The 18235-nt window shown below is 41.9% G+C and overlaps 1 protein-coding gene across 2 annotated transcripts in view; it reads right to left on the reverse strand.

Annotated features, from left to right (window-relative positions):
• SRGAP2 (SLIT-ROBO Rho GTPase activating protein 2) overlaps nt 1–18235 on the reverse strand; it is a 109215-nt gene that overhangs the window by 53985 nt on the left and 36995 nt on the right. For both annotated transcript variants that reach the window (XM_009272766.2, XM_019470375.1), the window contains exon 3: nt 8891–9053. In XM_009272766.2, the coding sequence (XP_009271041.1) occupies nt 8891–9053 (163 nt within the window). The remainder of the gene's footprint in view (nt 1–8890; nt 9054–18235) is intronic.

Consider the following 18235-nt stretch of genomic DNA (forward strand, 5'->3'; position numbering starts at 1 on the left):
TACTGCAGCACTCGCTTGGCTGTTCCGCATTCCACCAAACATTAACGACTTCAGCTTCAAAATATTTAGGGGGGATAATAAATATGAGAGCTAAGGAATGCTGTCAACATTTTATACCCCAGATCTCAAGCTTCAGTAACGTAGTTCCAAATCTGATAGAAAGATGGTATGGCTTCAAAACAAACATACCGTGAAGTTCACAAGATGCTTTCTGTATAAACTCAACAGCAAGGAAGCACTCAGAAACCATTGGTGGGTGAATGCGTAACACACTGCGATAAGAGATTTTATCTAACACATTGCCTAAAATTATGTCAGCCAGTGACAGGGCTGGAACTGGAACCCAAATCTGCTGATTCTGACAACCGCTCTCTAAAAAGACCATTTCTCTACATCTTTTAAAAAGGAATAATTAAATATACATAGGTGGAAAACAAACATTAAATGTTCTAATGTTTTTTGAATCAACAGTGGGAGCTGGGAGGGAAGTGGATTGAGTTCTTGCTGAGACCAGTGAGGAAATGTGCTGAAGCGCAAGATCCTTTTTATTCCTGTCTAAGTCAAGGTTACAATACAGGGTATTTATTATGCATTAGTTAACATCTGCTTACAAAGTTTGTTAGAGAGAAGGCTTGCCAGGTAAAATTTTCCAAGATCATACATGTAGCACTTAAATAAAATTTGCTAATTAAGGTTTAGAATTCTTTATAAGTAGATTCTTGATAATGTTCTTTTTTTCTTTTTTTTTTTTAAACAGGCCTGCCTTTAATTCATTTGCATGCAGTAGCAAATATGATTTATCACCTTCATGTTCTCATCTAAACAATCAGCTAGTTTCACTGTATAGAAGCACTCCATCACCACCATCAGTCCAATCCGTTACAAATGTACCCCTTATTTTACAAGTATGTACTCTCAAAAAAGCCTGTAACCTACCTGAAGCCTGTGCAAGTTTTATGCAAGTTTCTCCCACAACTTTTATAGATAAAGTGCTTGGGCATTATCACATGGCCCTACAGAACAGGAATTCTGTAAAACTTCTTCTAAAGCTTCAAACTCTCCAGAATTTAAAGAAAAGCTAGGAAAACTAAATCTATGTCATACAATATACATGCATATTTTGGGTGATAGATCATCAGTTTCCAGTTTAATGATCCATTATGCATTTGTCAGTCATATTTAAATTACAGTTGTATCATCTAGTTTTCTCCACCATTTCACTAGTGATTTGTTTCACCACTATGTCAGTAATAAGGAATTTTCCTTATTACAGCGGAATACTGTACTCTGAAAAGCCATTCCCTACATGAAACCACGTCACACCGCTGCCTCCCATACTCGGGGCTGAAAGAGCTGCTTCCGAACACCCCCCACCCCCTTTTTCTTTTTTTTTTTTTTTTTTCCTCCAGAATTCTGTGCTGGGCTTCAGGCACTCAATCCCAACAAACCAAGCAATTTTATGGCTGAGAGCATTCATTCTTGTTGTGAAGCCAGCTATGTTTGTCCTCATTGAATGAGCCGCATGTGCAATGGGCTTCAGAAGGTGGCAAGACCTACCAGCAAGTGGTGAAGTCCTGTAAAATACTGGACGTAATGCTCTGTAATTCTGCTCACAGTTTTAATGCTCTGCACGACAGCTTCGTGCTACCGACTTCCCCCAATACCCTTTTTCAAACTGCTGTGATTTATCTCCAGGAAAAACTGACTGGAGGCATCAGAGTCAGATAATGACCTGGAGTGTAAAAGTGCTGTTACCTTGTTCCTGGCTGACCTGAATTCACGCTGCAGCAAAAGAGCGACAGGCATACTGGTGTAGTGAAAGACGACAAAAGCATAGAGGAAATCAGAAACAAAATGCAGTAACAATGGACTACTTTCACACATTAAAAAGGGCCAAATGCATCATATTCCTTGCCCGATCTATATGCAGAAGTGACATTTTTAGCCTGTAACATATGTAGTAAAATCACTCCAGCTGTAGCCTTTAGTATTCAGTACATCATCCTGGGCAATAGGCTCTATTCGCATCATTATATCTGAGCGGGTACAAAGTGTTAGCAGCCTAACAGAAACCACCCACTCCAATTACAGGTGGGGGGAATCAAATCTCTAACTCAGAAGCAGATTTATGTACTGCTCACTCAGATAAGAGCACCACACAAATGATTTCACTCCCTCTCCCTTCCCCCATTCCACTTGTTCTAAAAATAAGCAGGTAGGAAAACCAGGAGATTTCATTTCCCCAATGAGAAATCAGAAAGTATCATTTCACAAGAGGCTTCCATACCCTTTAACTTTTGGGAAAACAGTAAGAACTCAACATTACTATTTCCTAAGGCACCTAAAGCAGTGGAAGACGCAGTGGGTAAGGATGCAAGCGTGAGAGCAGGGATATAGCATGTACTTAACTCTGCACCTCAGTGACAGTTTTACTTATGACATTTGTATATTTACATGTTTACACTGTTATGGAGAAATATTTTTACAAATGACCAGCATTTTGGCCAGTGCATTTCTTTCACGTGTGTGGCTTTTCCATGTGTGGCATATTTTAAGATTTTTTATATTCTGGTACCAATGCAGCAATGAGATATACTGCAGCTGTAAAGTAGGTCACCATAAGCACAGACCCCTTCAGAGAATTAATAATTCTTCTTCCTTGATTACTGCAAGGCTTTTAACCAACTCATTGTGGATTTTTCATTTCACATCAAACACTGTGCAGCGTACTAGTAGATAAACTGTTTTTTCCCCACGATCAAAGGTATTAAACAGGAAGCAAATTTCAAACCTGTTTTGTTTTCTTCATTCCTTACAGGGTTTTCTTCCCATAAATATCATAACTGAACTTGATACAATAGCGTAAAGGAATGCTACGCTCTCAAAGCAAGATTTGTAGGGCAACCACCCCTCCCTGTCCCCACTACTCTATACCGAGAGGACACGTCCACCTGAACAAGCCAGGAAGCAGGGCAGGACAGAGTTACTGCTCCGAGCACCTCCAGTGAGCCTCCCAGTCAACACTGCTGCAAGGAGCCCCCAGTTAAAAATAGAGCAGAAGACGTGTGTTTTAAATGCAGTAGGACCAACGCTGCATGAAAGGTACATGTAACAGCAAAGCAGGCAGATGCTGAGAAGGTACCTGGATCTGTTTAGAGACAGCTCCAGAAAGCAGCCGATAACAGCCACTGCCTGTCCTGAGGCCCCTCTAGACACAGGAACTTACGCATAGGCAGAATAAATCTGCCTTTCTGCCTATTAACACTTTCCAATTACTTCACAATTTTGTTATGTAAATATCTGTCAAGTTGGGGGGAAAAAAAAAAATCAGTTTGTTCAGAAACTACTCAAAGTGACTGAGGCTTCCACAGTCCATTCTTTTAAAAAGATGTAATTTTTTTCTTTTACATTTGAACAAGAGCTATTGGTCTGCTTCCAGGGAAATCTCAAAGAGACAACAGAGAAGGAGTGATTAAAGATACCAAATTAAAGAGACTACTTCTCAAAAGGCTACACATGTATATATAATACCAAGGGATCCCACTAAAAAGATGCGTCCGTAGGCAAGAAAACCCAATACCACCTTTCTGTTTCTGGCATGGGTACCACACAGAGAAATCAAGGGCCACATTAAAACAACAGGGTGACGGGGGGTGTGTGTGTGTGTGTGTGTGTGTGTGTGTGTGTTTGTAATGAAAAGGGAGAAAAGGGGAAATCAAAAGGGGAATCAGCTCAAATGGAAGAATATTTTGAATAAATGTATATAAATATATAAATAAAAGGGCCATGCTAAGGAAGGCTAAGCAGGAAGAAATCAAAGGAGTGCTCTCTACAAGAGTAGATGGAGGAATGAAGAGGAGCGTGCATGAGAACAGGCGCTGACATCAAAGCAGGACGGTCTTCCAGGAGAGGGAGAGGTGATCAGAATGGCAACGCCGGGTGGCACGTGGACTTTAAACTTCAACCTTGTACGCAACCCAGGGCTAAATCATTAACTGTTGGACAAACAAGAAAATATTACCTCCTTCCCAAGATGTAACAATTTGTTATTAGGACAATTCCACCAGTTCCCCCCTCCCAGTTTTATTTACTCGAGAGAACAGTTATTCATTTCACCGTTTATCTTCCTTTTCTTTTGCAGTAGCGCAGAATTGCACTGACACCGTTCCTGGGGCCAGCGGCGCCGCTGAAGCCAAAGGCCAGATCCCCACCGACACCAAAGGGATTCATCTGCAAGACGCTATAGCAGCAAGCCCCTTATTGACACCATCTTTTACTGAAACGTAAAAGTGTTTCCTCAGGAGAAACCAAAACAAAGGGCACGGAAAGAGTACAGTGTTCAAAGAGTACCTACACCTTAGGTTGCAACTTTCCAGTAAGATACAAAACCACGTCTGGTGCAAACAGCCCAGCACTCATGTAAAGGTTTTGCAGGGAGAGCTAACCGAGGAAGTAAACAAATCCGAGAGGCAGGAAGGAACGGGGCTGACACACACTGTACGTCCAGCACCACCTCAGTGCTGGCTTTGGCAGCTTCTCTTATCAGCAAAGATACCTTTGAAGTGGCTGGCAAGCTTCCATCTAACACTCAAACAAGTAAGACCCTCCACATCGTAACACAGCCCTGGAGAGGGATCTCTTCATCATAAGACATGAACACAAAAACTGCGTGAGACAAAGCCACTGACCATGCAGGCTTCCCGTGACACTGTGAATCCAAACACTGCGAACATAAACCCTCGGAAAACCTGTGTGCAATGCAGGCACCACCGCTGGAATTTCAGAAGTTCACTGATTTCAAGACAGACCCGTTCAAGCTTGACCGTCAGCACTGCTGTGCCTTTCAAATAACTGGTCCGAGGGGTCCAAGAGCGAACACACGAGAATCTGTCTCAGCCTGAGGATTCTCCACCGCAGTCGCTGGAAGAGACAAACCCCACATTGCCACCACTATTGATGCTCTTCTGGACAGAGAGAGACCTGGTTTGCCCACCTCGGCCTCTGTGCTGCTCCGGCTGCAACACAGCCAGCTCCCACCCTGCTTCCCTCCGCATCTCTGCTGCCCTTGAGGATGTGTTTCCTTCCCAGCGCAGACCTTATCACACCCTTTGCAGCCTTAAGGCTGGATTGCGGCTGCACGCTGTGCTTACATCTCTCTCGTTTGAAAAAGCTCACCACTTCAGACAGTGCAAGATACAGCAACTCAAGAGTTTAGCAACAAAAGGGACCTTAAGTACATCCTTTTTACCCTGTCCGTCCTTCCTAGCTCACCTGCTCAATCCCAGCATGACACAAAGCACTGATTCAAGAAAGCCCTAAATTATAAATGGCCCAAGAAAAGAATCTCATGCCTCAGGATTTTATTTCAACTGCCCTCAGCAAATGAGGCTCTCTATATCACTATCCTCTCCGTATTTCATAGCATTATTTACAACCCAGTGAGTAGTTCCTAAATGTAAGTTACTAGAGCACCTGCAATCAGCCAGACACATGTATAACTTTTTTGAGAAGGTATTTTCCAAACAGAAGTGTAAAAAAAAAAAATGTTCCTCAGACTTTCAAATAATAAAGCGTCCTTGTTGTTAACACAGATTCCCTGTGTAGCATGAGAGAAGGACAGAGAGCTCCCAAACTAGCAGCAAGATTGGCAGCACATTTCTAACAGCTACAATTTCCACTGGAAAACACCAAAAACCAAGCTCTTGTGTTAAGCCAAACCTGAGTGCCCTAACAGCATCACAGCTAAGGCTCTTCCTCCCGCAGGCTGCATTTCATTAAACTGCAGTGCATTTGAGCTTGACTACACTGCATGCGTTAGCCCAGAGAGGGGAGAGTGCAGAATGAGTGAATGAGCTGGAATGACCGCACGGCACAAGAGAGGCGGGAAACGGGTCTCAGCAGTAACACAGCCAGTTATTCCACTGATGTAGCCTGGCTAATTAGATCTGTGGAGAAGCTACATAAATTTGCTGAGATGTAGCACCACACGAATTCAGCTATGCCATCCAGAGCTCGTTCACATTTGGGTTTTGATTGGGACCTCCAAATTTGCCTTCCACAGCTTCATGGAAAGTTTTGCAGCATGGGACAGCAGCATTATTTCCCATGTAGCTCCTGCATAAACTACATCTGTTTCAAGACTGCTAAAAAGCGCTCAGTCTTCTGAGCTGTCACATACTACGGTAGCTCTTCTCCATTAAAAAATGGGAAAGGACGTCTCAAAAATTTAAAAAAGGATGGGAGAAGCTAAGGGGAAAGGGAGGAGAATGTTCTTTTAGATTTTCTCATCAATATGACTAATTTCCCTTCGGGCTAGCATGGTTTTAACTTCCAGTTAAAGGCACAAAAATATATGCCACTCCTAAATATCTTGCTGAGTCACCTAATTATTCCCCTTCAATACCTACAGATACGGATCAGCGACTTGCTGAGCAACCCCAGATAAGTGACTTCATCCACTTGCCCCTGCTTTTTCATCCAGGAAAAGGTACCATTTGTCTGCTTATGGTCCAGAGATATTCTGAAGATTGTTTGTACTGCTCTTGGGATACAAGCATGCTACATAGGGGTTTTATAAATGGATAGAATTTTTTTTTAATCCATGGAATATAAAGCTGATTTGCAATATTTTAACCACACACACCACATCTGTCTTCTAGCCTACAGTAGCTTTTGTACCAATTTCATGCTGCTTCTTGCAGCTCAGGAAGGTAAGAGATTCTAGTGAAAAAGCACAAGTAGCGGCAGATCCATGTTCAGCCAAATTTCTCTATTTATCAGCTGCTATCTTATTCAACCATGTGACACTCCAGATAAAACAGGATGCAATTTTTGTTTTTTACTATTCCACATGTGCTGGCTGGTTATCTAAAACCTGTTTTGGCCTTCAGCCAATTTGGTATGCCTGGCAAATAGGCAACAAGTAGTTGGAATTTAGTAACAAGTGCCTTTTGTTTGCACAAATTAATACGGAGTTTGCATTTGGTCTGTGAGAAAGAAACCAGAGGGGTATTTTGTTGATGGTTGTTTGTTTGTTTGTTTTTATTCAAGTCCTACTGCCCAAAATAAAACAGGGCAAAACCATGCTTATACAAGGGGCTGAAAATTAAGACCCTTGTTTCCAGCCAATCTAGGATAATATCAATTTCCATATACTTCTTTGCTGAGGCATTTTCTCAGCCACCTTCCTCAAGCACAGCTCTGGCTGAAATTCAGTGGGGAGATTACTTATCCTTTGGAAGGATTAGAGGAATTGAAGAGTAACTGCCATTCAATAATCCCGTGTAAGTATCTAATCAACCATAATGTAATTACCAGAAAGTTTTAAAAGGTCAAAAAGGCCTTAGCGTGAGGTTACTTGAAAAAGAGAAGGTTCCTCCTCTGCTTGGGCAATGTCTCAAAAAAAAAAAAAAAAAAAGTAAAAGAGAACCAGAATGTAACACTTCAATATATTTTTCATGCTCTGTGGCCATCCATTAAAAAGTCAAGAAATACTCCTGGCAATGACCACGAACACAACAGCGCACTTGCACTTATTTTCATTCTCCTATAGAAATCAGTTGCCAACACACACAAATACCTGCTGTAAAAGAGCAAATGCATCCTGCTCTCCAGGTAACACACAACGAGACGCTGCTCCTTCAAGTGCATCTTAACATGAGACATCACACACAATATCGAGCATTGTTCATTTTCTAGCAGTCTAAACTGACGGCATTAGACAGATTATCTTTATCAGTTAAAGCAATATAGAGATGTTAAAAAGTATCTGAACACTCTTTCCACAAGACGTTTCAAAAGACTGTCAAGACCAGAGTGAAAAGCCAACGAGGCCTCCAATTACTGCCAAGACTAAAATTAAAATCTGTTTAGGTGCAAAGTCACACACTACTCACGTGACTTTTTTTTTTTAATATAACAACTGACACCACTGAAGGCAAAAAGATAGATATGGAAGTACGTTAGGAAGGTGGGTTTTTTTAAATCAAAAAAGTGTTCCTCTTCCATTTCTCTCTCAGAGGCAGTGTGATTTAGGATGAGTCTCCACAAAAGTATTCTTTAGAAAGCGCGAGTCCTTCTGCAACCCCCTTCTCTAGGCCTTGCAACAGTAGAAATAACTCCAAGATCATGACACATTGCAAGGGAGTGGGGGAAGAGAAATTGCTTTCAAAGTTAGAATTGCAATGTTTTTAACATGTTAACTAGCAGATGTTACAGCCATTGACAAATCTCTAAAGAGACTAAGCATTACCATTTAATAGGAGTTTCAAAGCTTCCATATCACGTTTCTTCAACTGGAAGAACGGATTCTTAATAGAAAAATACCCTCCCACACTGTCCCACCTTTTTTTTCCAGGTGGAAATCAAGGGAAGAAAAAGGGGACAAGGCTAACAAAAGAGACCTCAGCTAAATTTTCTCCTTTTTCCAGAGAAGGATAATACATCCTTTTATCATCTGGCATAGTAGGAATTCTCCCTAATTTTTCTTTTAACAGTAGTTTCTCCTCTGTGGCAGACATAAATTCGTCTTTGGAGAGTTGTTCTTGATTATATTCAGAGTTGAAGACCTGGCAGGTTTCTGCTTATTTAATAAAAGTTTCAAAATGCATACAAAACTGTGAGCACATTAAGAGGAAAAAACATGGCCTGAATTTAGACCAACAAATCTCAACTGATGACTTTCGGGAAAATCCTAAAATCCTAAAATACTAGACAAGACAATAACTAAAGAAATCAGAGGTAAGTCAAGCACAGTTATCCACAAAGAGGCAAAAAACCCCAACATGTGTTAGGCACAGTCAACAATAAACTGATCCACCAGAAGTAATAGCTAAAACTTTGTATTTCAGAAGAGCCAAACAAAAATACAGGCGTTGTAGCACTCGGTTACCTTCTTGAACAGGCGCCCCGAATCTTCGCTGACCTGGACAAAGCGCGGGATGATGTTGTTGAGATAGATGTCACTTAGGGTGGTGTGATCCCTGCTCTCCCGCTTCACTTGATTTAGCAGGAGATTCCAGCAATTGACGGGCGATAGCACATTCTGATCCTTCCTATAAAGGACACAAAATAGAAACAAGAATTGGATAGGGCTTTACCTGAAGTGGACAAAATTATTCTGTTCATGATGTTCTATATCTATAAATGCTAGAAACCCAGCTATGGGATATATGGATTTGCTGAGGGAGAGGAGAGCAGAGGAAGGCTATAAAATGGCTATTGCACATACAGAAAATATGCCCTCAATTACACGTGACTACATTCACATGGCCATGGGCTTTTGTCCCCCAACAAACAGATCAGGCAAATGCAAGCTACAGTATGCCAAATGTAGGCTCTAATTTTTTCTTTTGAATCCAAGATTTTGTGCATAAATTACAGTGCCTGAGGGAGAGCAATGGCTCCAGTGTCTGACAATAGGTTTCACAGCGCTGTCTCAGGAATTGTGACTTAACCACAATAAAAAGATTTCAAGCATCCAGTTAGCTAAATAGCATCTGCATCGGAAACAAAATGTTATGTTTCATGTACAAAACCAATTATGTGCAAGCATCTATATCTGTCCTAAGCAAAAGAGAAAGCAACGTTCATACAACAAGCTTTATTTTCTCATCTTTGAACTTTCTCCACCTTATTATGGCTGATTCACTCTGCACCCTGCAAATAAACAATACAAAGGGCAAAAGGGGAGATGAGAGGAACCTCAGTTTATTTGGATCAACATTTCATCTACTGAAAGGAGTTACGGAATCATTTCATACTAGATGAAAGCAAGGACGTTAGCAGTGAATTTGCATGGTCCTCCAGCAGCCCTGCAGCAGTGTTTGGAACTGGCAGATATAGGTGTCGTCTATAACTACATCATTTACTTCTCTCTAGATCTGTTTATCATTTGTTTACAGTACAATAATATTTATTTAGAAAAGAGTAAGTCAGATCTCTGGTGGAAAGCCAAAGCTCTTCTTGATTATTGTATGCGATTGTATCAGATTTCTTTCCACTTAAAAGATATGTGGTTTAATTTCCATTGAAAAAGGGAATATTCTGCACTTAAAAGGACAGCAATCTCTGCTGCAAGAAACGTCTGACATTGTGAAAACATGAAAATTAAGCCATGGCAGACTTTCATTACCCTTCTCATGACATCAATGGTTGGATTTGTAGTGCAATATGGATAATTTTTGATAAAGAAGAATAGTTTCAGAACAGCTGATCTTGATGCTTTGTTTCTTTTCCGTAAAAAAATGAAAAGCTCAGGCAACGACTGCAGCTTGTGATCTAGACTGCACCAAGGTTTGGAGCGTGTGCGCGCACGTGTGTGTGTGTGTGTGTGTGTGTGTAGTGGGAGGGGGCATGAAAAGGATTCTGGGCTTTTGGTTCTCCTGGTGTTTTGAGTAAAAAAAAATAGAAAATAAAATGTGAGAAGGCATAGATTTTATTTAGAGACAATATTTTCCTTCGTACTCTAATGTCCTGTACTGCAGATACTGCTGATGTGCAAAACCAGATGGAATGATCAACATGCAGAACTGTACAAGGTTGAAACCGCCAGATGTTAAGCTATGTAAATCAAATAGTTGTCCCCCGATCTGCAATCAGTGTTTGCAGCATACTGTTTGTTTTGTTAATATGCCAGAGAGCTAATTAGTAACTGCGAGATCCGGCTAATAGAACTGTGAATCTACAGGTACTGACCAGGCTGCAGCCAGCCCTCGAAGGGCACACCTGCAGACAAGGAGCCGTACGCTCTGACTCCCGCTGAAACGGAGATAAAAGCTGCCACCACAAGAGAAGGTAACATACACATTAAGGTTTTTTTTTAATTTAGGTGAGACAGGAAACAACACACACCTTTCTTCCACTAAAGAGAGGGCAGGAGGAGGAAAGGCATCTCCAGAAAGAGCTCCTCCAAGGAGCAGCGCTGGGTCGGAGGTGCACACACCATCTCTACCAACAGACAAACTGTGGTTCGGGTAGAAGACAGGAAGCAAACTAAGTGAGATAGTATTGTGGATGGTCGTAAAGAGAAGTTTATGAAGGACAGTATTAAAAGAGGTTAAAAGTTAGTTGGTTTGCTCCTTTACACCAGTGATATAAAAGTTCTTTACACAGTGACCTAGTATTTGCCCTCTAAAGCTGGAAGAGCTACAGCAAGTGAAAAATCAATCAACTACCATAAAAAGTTTGGGAATGAAACTTAGGAACAAAAAGCTCAGACTCTCCACTAGCTGATCTTGTTTTAGCTGTTCGAAATCCTGCCTCAAAACCCTTAACAGCCTATTACTGCTTCATCACTTTGCTGCTTCACTCTTTTCCGAAGACCAGTGCAGCCGCAGATCTCTAAGCAGCCAGAAGAAGCCCAGCTGTGTGCAGCCTGCTAACTTGCCGTCTCAGGCTTTCTACCATCTCATCTGCATGAACTGCCAACCCAAAAACTCAGCTGTTTTGATCCTTAATATCTCCCATCGCATTCTCCATCTCATTACGAATTTTTGCTCTCTACTCCACTAAGAGCACCTGGCTGTTCATGGATGCCCCCACTGAGGTATCAGTCCAACCCCACCTTAAGCAGCTTGGAAGAGCTGTGAGCGACAAGGACCACAGGTTATGACTACAGACAAGAATACATGCAAGGGACCGGAGAGCAGCACAGTACGAGTGCCTTGCTTTCCAAAGAAAACTGAAGCACCAAATGGGAACCAGAAGAGATGCAATAGTTAACTGGACAATTCCCAGCTGTCCAGGCTGCCCTACCACAACACCCAAAGCTATTCTAAGGCAGCACATAGCACGAATACCAGGAGCCCATGAAAAGCATGGTGAGTAAAATTGCTGGTGTCTAATGGCGCCAGATGGGTTGTTGACACACTCCGTGTGGTTAGACATGAAAGGCCATCCTGCAGGAAAAAATAATCACAACCCCACATGCTTCCAATCCACGACCGGGATTGTCACCTTCGGGTCTGCGCAGCGAGCGCCGCACCCTGAGCTCAACCTCATGCAACCACAGCTCTGCGCGCTTCAAGATTTTTCATTTAAATTCCTTTAATTTCTTGGTGTCTGTTGGTTTCGCTAACCCCTTCAGTACCTTGTTAAAATGGTCTGTCTCGCTTTTGTACAGGTTCAACGTTTTCACAGCAAGGTTTTTACAGGAAGCGAGACAAAAGCTCTCCTTCATTATTTGCTAGTGACAATCTTCCTAGCGCTGGCAAAAAGCAGATAAAGGCAGGCCTTAAGACAGAAGTGAAACAGAAAAGGAGAGAGGCAGTTACTTGCTTCAAACCTTCCACACACATTAATGTTAAAGCACCTCTAAAAATGCATCGTTTTCTGGGGTGGAACATGGCAACAGTTTTCACAACACAGAGCAGGAGTTATACAACTGTTTACAACAGACCCTTTTCTATCCTAACCACAAGCAGATGGCAGAGAAGCAAATTGCGATTTTCATTAACCATTTCAATTCTCAAAGGAGCTGGCAAATACACTCTGCTTCCAGTTTTCACGTCACCACAGAGGAGGGATGAAAAAGGGAAGAAAAATATGCAGAAAATTATACCCAGACTGCTGGGTATAATCGAGAGCAAGCTCAATTTCCAGAGATTCTGCAGAATGACTGAAGTTAGTATTCGCCCTTAAGAAGTAAAATTGATTAAGATCAACCCAAAACTTTAGGACCTGGATATGAACTTTCCCAAAGTACTGGCGATTTCACATTCACAACAACTGTTTGAGTCAAACTTCCCCTGCAAGGAGAGGAGGAGGAGGAGGAGGAGGAAGAAGCCAAGATCCAGGTTTATTTCAAGCACTATTTATACTTGTTTAAAGATTGTGTGATGATAGTGAATCTGGAGAGTTTATTTAGGTTAGCCTAAATTACACCAGATCACAGCAATCAGGGGTGTTTGGGAGCAGGAAGAGGAAGTTGTGCACAGATTTTTAAGGAACCACAAAGTATGAAGCTCTGTGGTTTCTCGGGTGTTATCTTGATCAGGTCCTGTGCAACTTCCACTTCAAAGGTTTCAGTCGATCTCAAAAGATCAGAAGGGAAGATTGAGTCCCAAGTATATGAAACGTCTTAATTAAATTACTCATTCATACAGGGAACTCACAGACAATCCAAGATTTATCTGCTTTAAAGGCAAGCAGGAGAGAGCGACAAAGGCCAGCGACACTTAGTTGGGCATTGCAAGGTAACCCCTTTCAGAGCAACAGCAGAAAAATTATCTTAAAAAACAACCTCCTCCCCCCCCCACTAGATTAAAACAACAAAAAACCACACCCACAAACCAGGAATAGGAATATTGGGTTTCCATAAGGAGCACAAGACGAAGGAATGAGTCTGATGAGAATGAAAATATTACTAAATAGAAAGAGAGAAACATTTAAATTAACATAGGTACGTCACATCATCCGTGTGAACAGAAAACTTCTCCGACCATCCTTCCTTCGAACTGAGGTTTTTGAAGCAAGTTCCTGGTGGTACATACAAAAACTGAAGTTTCCTGTTCCACCTCCCTGCCCCCCCCAAAATGTTTGGGATCTGTTTCCTAGAGGTGTGCAAAAGACATTTCCAGACCTGGTACATCCCAAAATAGTGATCAAGATCCTGGGAACAGAGAAACTGATGTATTTCCCACTCTGCGGAGTAATCTGCACGCACTACCTTTCCCATCTCAGCAGGGACCCGCAGGCTCAGGTCTCTGAGCTCTACAGGGTACACACTCTGCAGTACTGACCTCATGCCCAGCTCACCTGAACTACCTGCTACAATTAGAAATGAGGTGAAGGGACAGATGAAAAAGGTATTTTCAGATCTGTGCAATTGTCAAGACATCAGAGCTAGAGCAAGACCAAGTGTTAGAGCAGAGACATAATTGTTTCTGTATATACTTTTTCAAACCTGTCTGAATTTGTCCTCTGCAGTGTGGTCCATAAGAGCAGCTACAATCATACCAACCAACGCAGTGCGATCCCGGGATCGCCGATATGATGAAAAACACCACAAAGATCCTCCTTGGGGTTTTACATCAATTTTTGCTGGTCATGTATCCCTAGCTCTGCGGGTTCAATGAGGTCACTGGATAAATGAATGCTTCATGCTTAGAAAAATCTTCCAAATGTTGTTATTTGAAAGACTCAGAAAAATGTTCAGGACTCAGCTCTATCAAAAAGAATCACAGGTCAAAATAGCCTATGACAATATTTATCAATTAAAATAATAGTAATAAATAACAACAACATAAAACTTAAGTCCACATGATCCAAATGCTTTTGTTGATACCTCCCTCACAGCCTGCATCATCTCTCCTTTAAAGAAATCATTTCACTTTTAAGAAAACTAAAGTTGAACTTCTCTGCAAGCTGCTCATTCAAATCAACTTTTGACTTCCCCTTAAAGTCTTCCTGACACAGCTCAGTGTTAACTGCAAATTTTGAGAATTACAAGCATGGACATACACGCTGCTCCCTGCCCTTCTCTTCCAAAAGATTCCAGTTATGAACATCTGTTGTTTACAAGTGCTCAGCCTGAAGGTTGCCAGACTTATTCTGCATCTTCTACTTCAAGGCAAAGGCTGCCAGAAAGCCATCTGAATTTCATGCTGGGATATCCTGGACATTCAGCTCTCCAGCTGACAATTGCTACCCAGTATCCTACTTCCAAAGATTATCTTGATTTAAAATACAGCCTTAAAATAGCATTGTCTTTTCATTTTTTCTTTTTTTTTTTTTTTCTTTTTCCCCTTTTTTCTTTTTCCATTTTCTCCCTGGAAGGGAATCACTCAAGGTTTGCCACGGTTTTTATATTGTTAACTGATTATTTGAATAGGCAAATGCCTTCAGGACAAGATCACATGAAATAGGAGAACTGAAGTCTGGAGTTAAAGGTCCCAGGGTTTCGCTGCAGCAGGAGAGTGCCTTCCTCTGAGGATGGAAGTCAGACCCACACCCAGCGCTGCTGCCTGCAGGGACCCCCAAGACCCAACAGGCAAGACGGACACCTGCTGAGATGGATGCTCCGATTTAACTGCTACACAAGAGACCTTTAGTTAGGCAGATCTTTAAGGAGCGATGACTATACCAAACTTGTGACCAACAAGCTCTTTTAACAACTGGAGTTACAGGACTTGGGCTGTGAAACGCATTTCTTTTCCTCCAGTCCTTACAACTTGTGCAAGGATGTTTACCAACGGGTACTGAAGAAGCCTTACCAAATACATACATTTTATATGACTATTCTCTTTAATAGTCTGTTCTAATTGAAAAAACATTTTTAAAAGAGAAAAGGCAAAGTGAGGTCTAACAGCCGTGGTAGAGTAGTTAAAAGCAAGTAAAACCTGGGATATATCCAACTGTCATCAACTCGTATATCACCTTGGCTAAACCAATCTGTTCCCCTTCTTCGAAGATATAAAATGAGAATAACATACACCTACCTCTGCAAATCATTTTAAGATGCTCCAGTGAAGCTAGCTTCAAACTGTGCAATGTGCAAGCACCCTTTAAGTCCATCACCAGCTATACACAATTTGCTGTCAAGACCCAACCACCTACATTTCAAAACCCATACAGAAAACATAGCCACCTGATCAGCTTACCCCCTGATGCAGCCACATCTAAGAAAAATAAACCCCATGCAATGCATTTGTTAGAAACCCAACACAAGTCTGCACTTCACATTGCTCTTTCCTTTAAGCGTGTGCTTTTACCAGCTTGGAGATGGATGGTGGAGAAAGCCACACAATCCAATTTCAAGGGTCAGACTGAAGCCTCCTGCCCTTGACAGCATTCCCTTAAATGAACACATTTGGAGCAACTTGGCAATTACATAATAGCTATTGAGTATGAAAGCACATGCAAATTACAGGGTTACTGCCTGACAGATTTCCTCCTTGACAGCATGTTGAGATCTAAAAACGGCAAGTGACATGGTAAGCAGTCACTGAATGATATGGTACCTTCCGACATAATTATCATGTTATCGAAAGAACATGCTATTACTGTATATTTATAGGGTCACAGCCAGGCAATTACAGACTAGCCACCCGCCTGTGCACATCTCGTAGTCATGTAATACCAGGCTCCTTAGGAGGAGAGATCGGATGGTTGGCTTTGATCAAATGGTCTTCTGGGGGCTTCCAAATGAGATTACAGCTTCAGCATCTACAGAAAAGATACCAGCCAACCTACTCTTCACTATTCAGACAGAGCAGTGTTGGGGATAGGTAATTATAATTGGAATTGCTTCCTCACTGATCCCTGTGGTATTCTGACACATTTCTGAACGTTACAGCCAGCAGACTGAACAAGTAATAGATGGTGGAAGGTGTCCCTGCCCACGGCAGGGGGGTTGGACTAGATGATCTATAAAGGTCCCTTCCAACCCAAACCATTCTGTGATTCTGTGAGCTACCCAGGACAGACAGCTCTACAATCGTGTGCCACTGCTGTGACAAAAACTGCCCACACACCCAGCAGCCTTATAGTTAAGAGTTATTTTTTTCCCTTATTCCAACTCTTGACCAAATTAACAACTTGTACATTTGGGACTCAAACCTTGCAGGGGTAACGTATTCCAAGAGCAAGATGCTTTTCTGCCAGGAGCTACCTGCTGCTAATGTCAGCGAAATCAGGAGCCTGGGCAGCGTTAGCCCTCTCTCTGCAAAGCGAAGTGAAACAGATGCTCAGTAACAGGTTTCAGTGTTTCGGGCAATGCCCTGGACTTCACCAGAAAAGCATGGACATTTCATTCAGAAATTCAAGTGAAAGTTTTATGTGCTGATAAAAATCACCCATCCAACTCAGGCTACACTCAACAGCCAGGATATTTGAGGTCAATTTTGTCCAGGTACAACTTTATAAAGCCTATCTAAAGTACAAACAGCTCAAAAAACGGGGGGTAGGGTCAGTGAGGAAAATGCATTAGAACAAACAAAAAGAACTAAAGACCTGCAGTATCACAGCCAGCATATTTAATTCACATGAAGCACGACACCATGCAGGATTCTGTTCAACTATAGTAAAAACTTCCACATTAAAATTCACTCTAAATCTCAAAATAGCAAGTAAGCTATACACAATTTTCCCAACACTGAAAGCTGAATACAAAAGCATTTCTGATGGGATGTTTCATATCATGTAATATAAAGGAAATCACCTCAATTTTCACAAAATAAACTGAAAGAGACCAATCATAATGCAGAGGAAAATTATAGTTTGAGACATCATTTCTTTAGTGCCATCTTAAAGGCATGTGCAGAATATGCACAGCTTATAGTTATAAGAACACTTTCACTGTAAAGGAAAAGAAAAAAAAATACTTAAGACAATTACAGCTCTATAGCTATGCAGAATAACTCTTCTCCAACCTGTCAAATAGCTATGCTTGGGAGTCGTGCTTTCCCAACAATGTAGCACAATGTGCGTTTTAAATGAGAACTGAAGTAAATGGCATCAAAGCTGTACAGAAAAACTAAAATGGTGCCTACTTAATGGCTTTCACAAAAAGAGCTTCTAGTGGAAAGGGAAAGCTAATATATCCCCATATCCCTCCAAACACAGCAGCAACAAAAAACCCAAAACCACAGATCACGGCCTGACCCAAGCAACGCTGAAAGTCAGTTGCACTTTGGGCGGAGGCAGACCCAGATGGATCCTTTCAGACCAATCTGTCCAAAGCAGAAATGATTCACATCCCAAGGCTGCTTTTGCTCGGTGTTTTCCCCCAGCTGCTACCCTGACAACAAAACCCGACAAGCTTGTGCACTGCCCAGATGTCAGCTACAGGAGACCCGTGGCTGTGGCTCTGTGCTGGCCACCTACTCACTGGGCTGATGTCTCTGTGCCATGCAGCCTGCACCAGCCCCTTCTTCACCCACAGGTCCTCTCCTGCATCCCCTTTCCTGGGAAAAGCACCTGTGTCCCTTCCTCCAGGGAGGAGTCAGTAGTAAATCAGAAGGCTTTGAATCCACAAAACCACGTTCGATATGTGTCAGTCATCCCAACTCAAACAGCTAAGCGGGGAACAACCAAAGCAGTATGGTCAGACCTACCTGTAAATAATGTTTCAAGCAGGTGAGACAACTGATTGTCAATAAGGACATCTTTAAATTTTAATTGAGTCCCATCAGCTTAGTATCTAGGGATTCCCTCTCCCACCCCCCAAATGGCACAGTTCTATTTGGAAGTACTATTGGCCTTATTTCTCTACTGTTTTGAAGTGATAGTAGCAGAG

The sequence above is a fragment of the Aptenodytes forsteri genome, unplaced genomic scaffold (genome assembly GCF_000699145.1).
Source record: "Aptenodytes forsteri isolate BGI_AS27 unplaced genomic scaffold, ASM69914v1 Scaffold142, whole genome shotgun sequence".
Lineage (NCBI taxonomy): Eukaryota > Metazoa > Chordata > Aves > Sphenisciformes > Spheniscidae > Aptenodytes > Aptenodytes forsteri.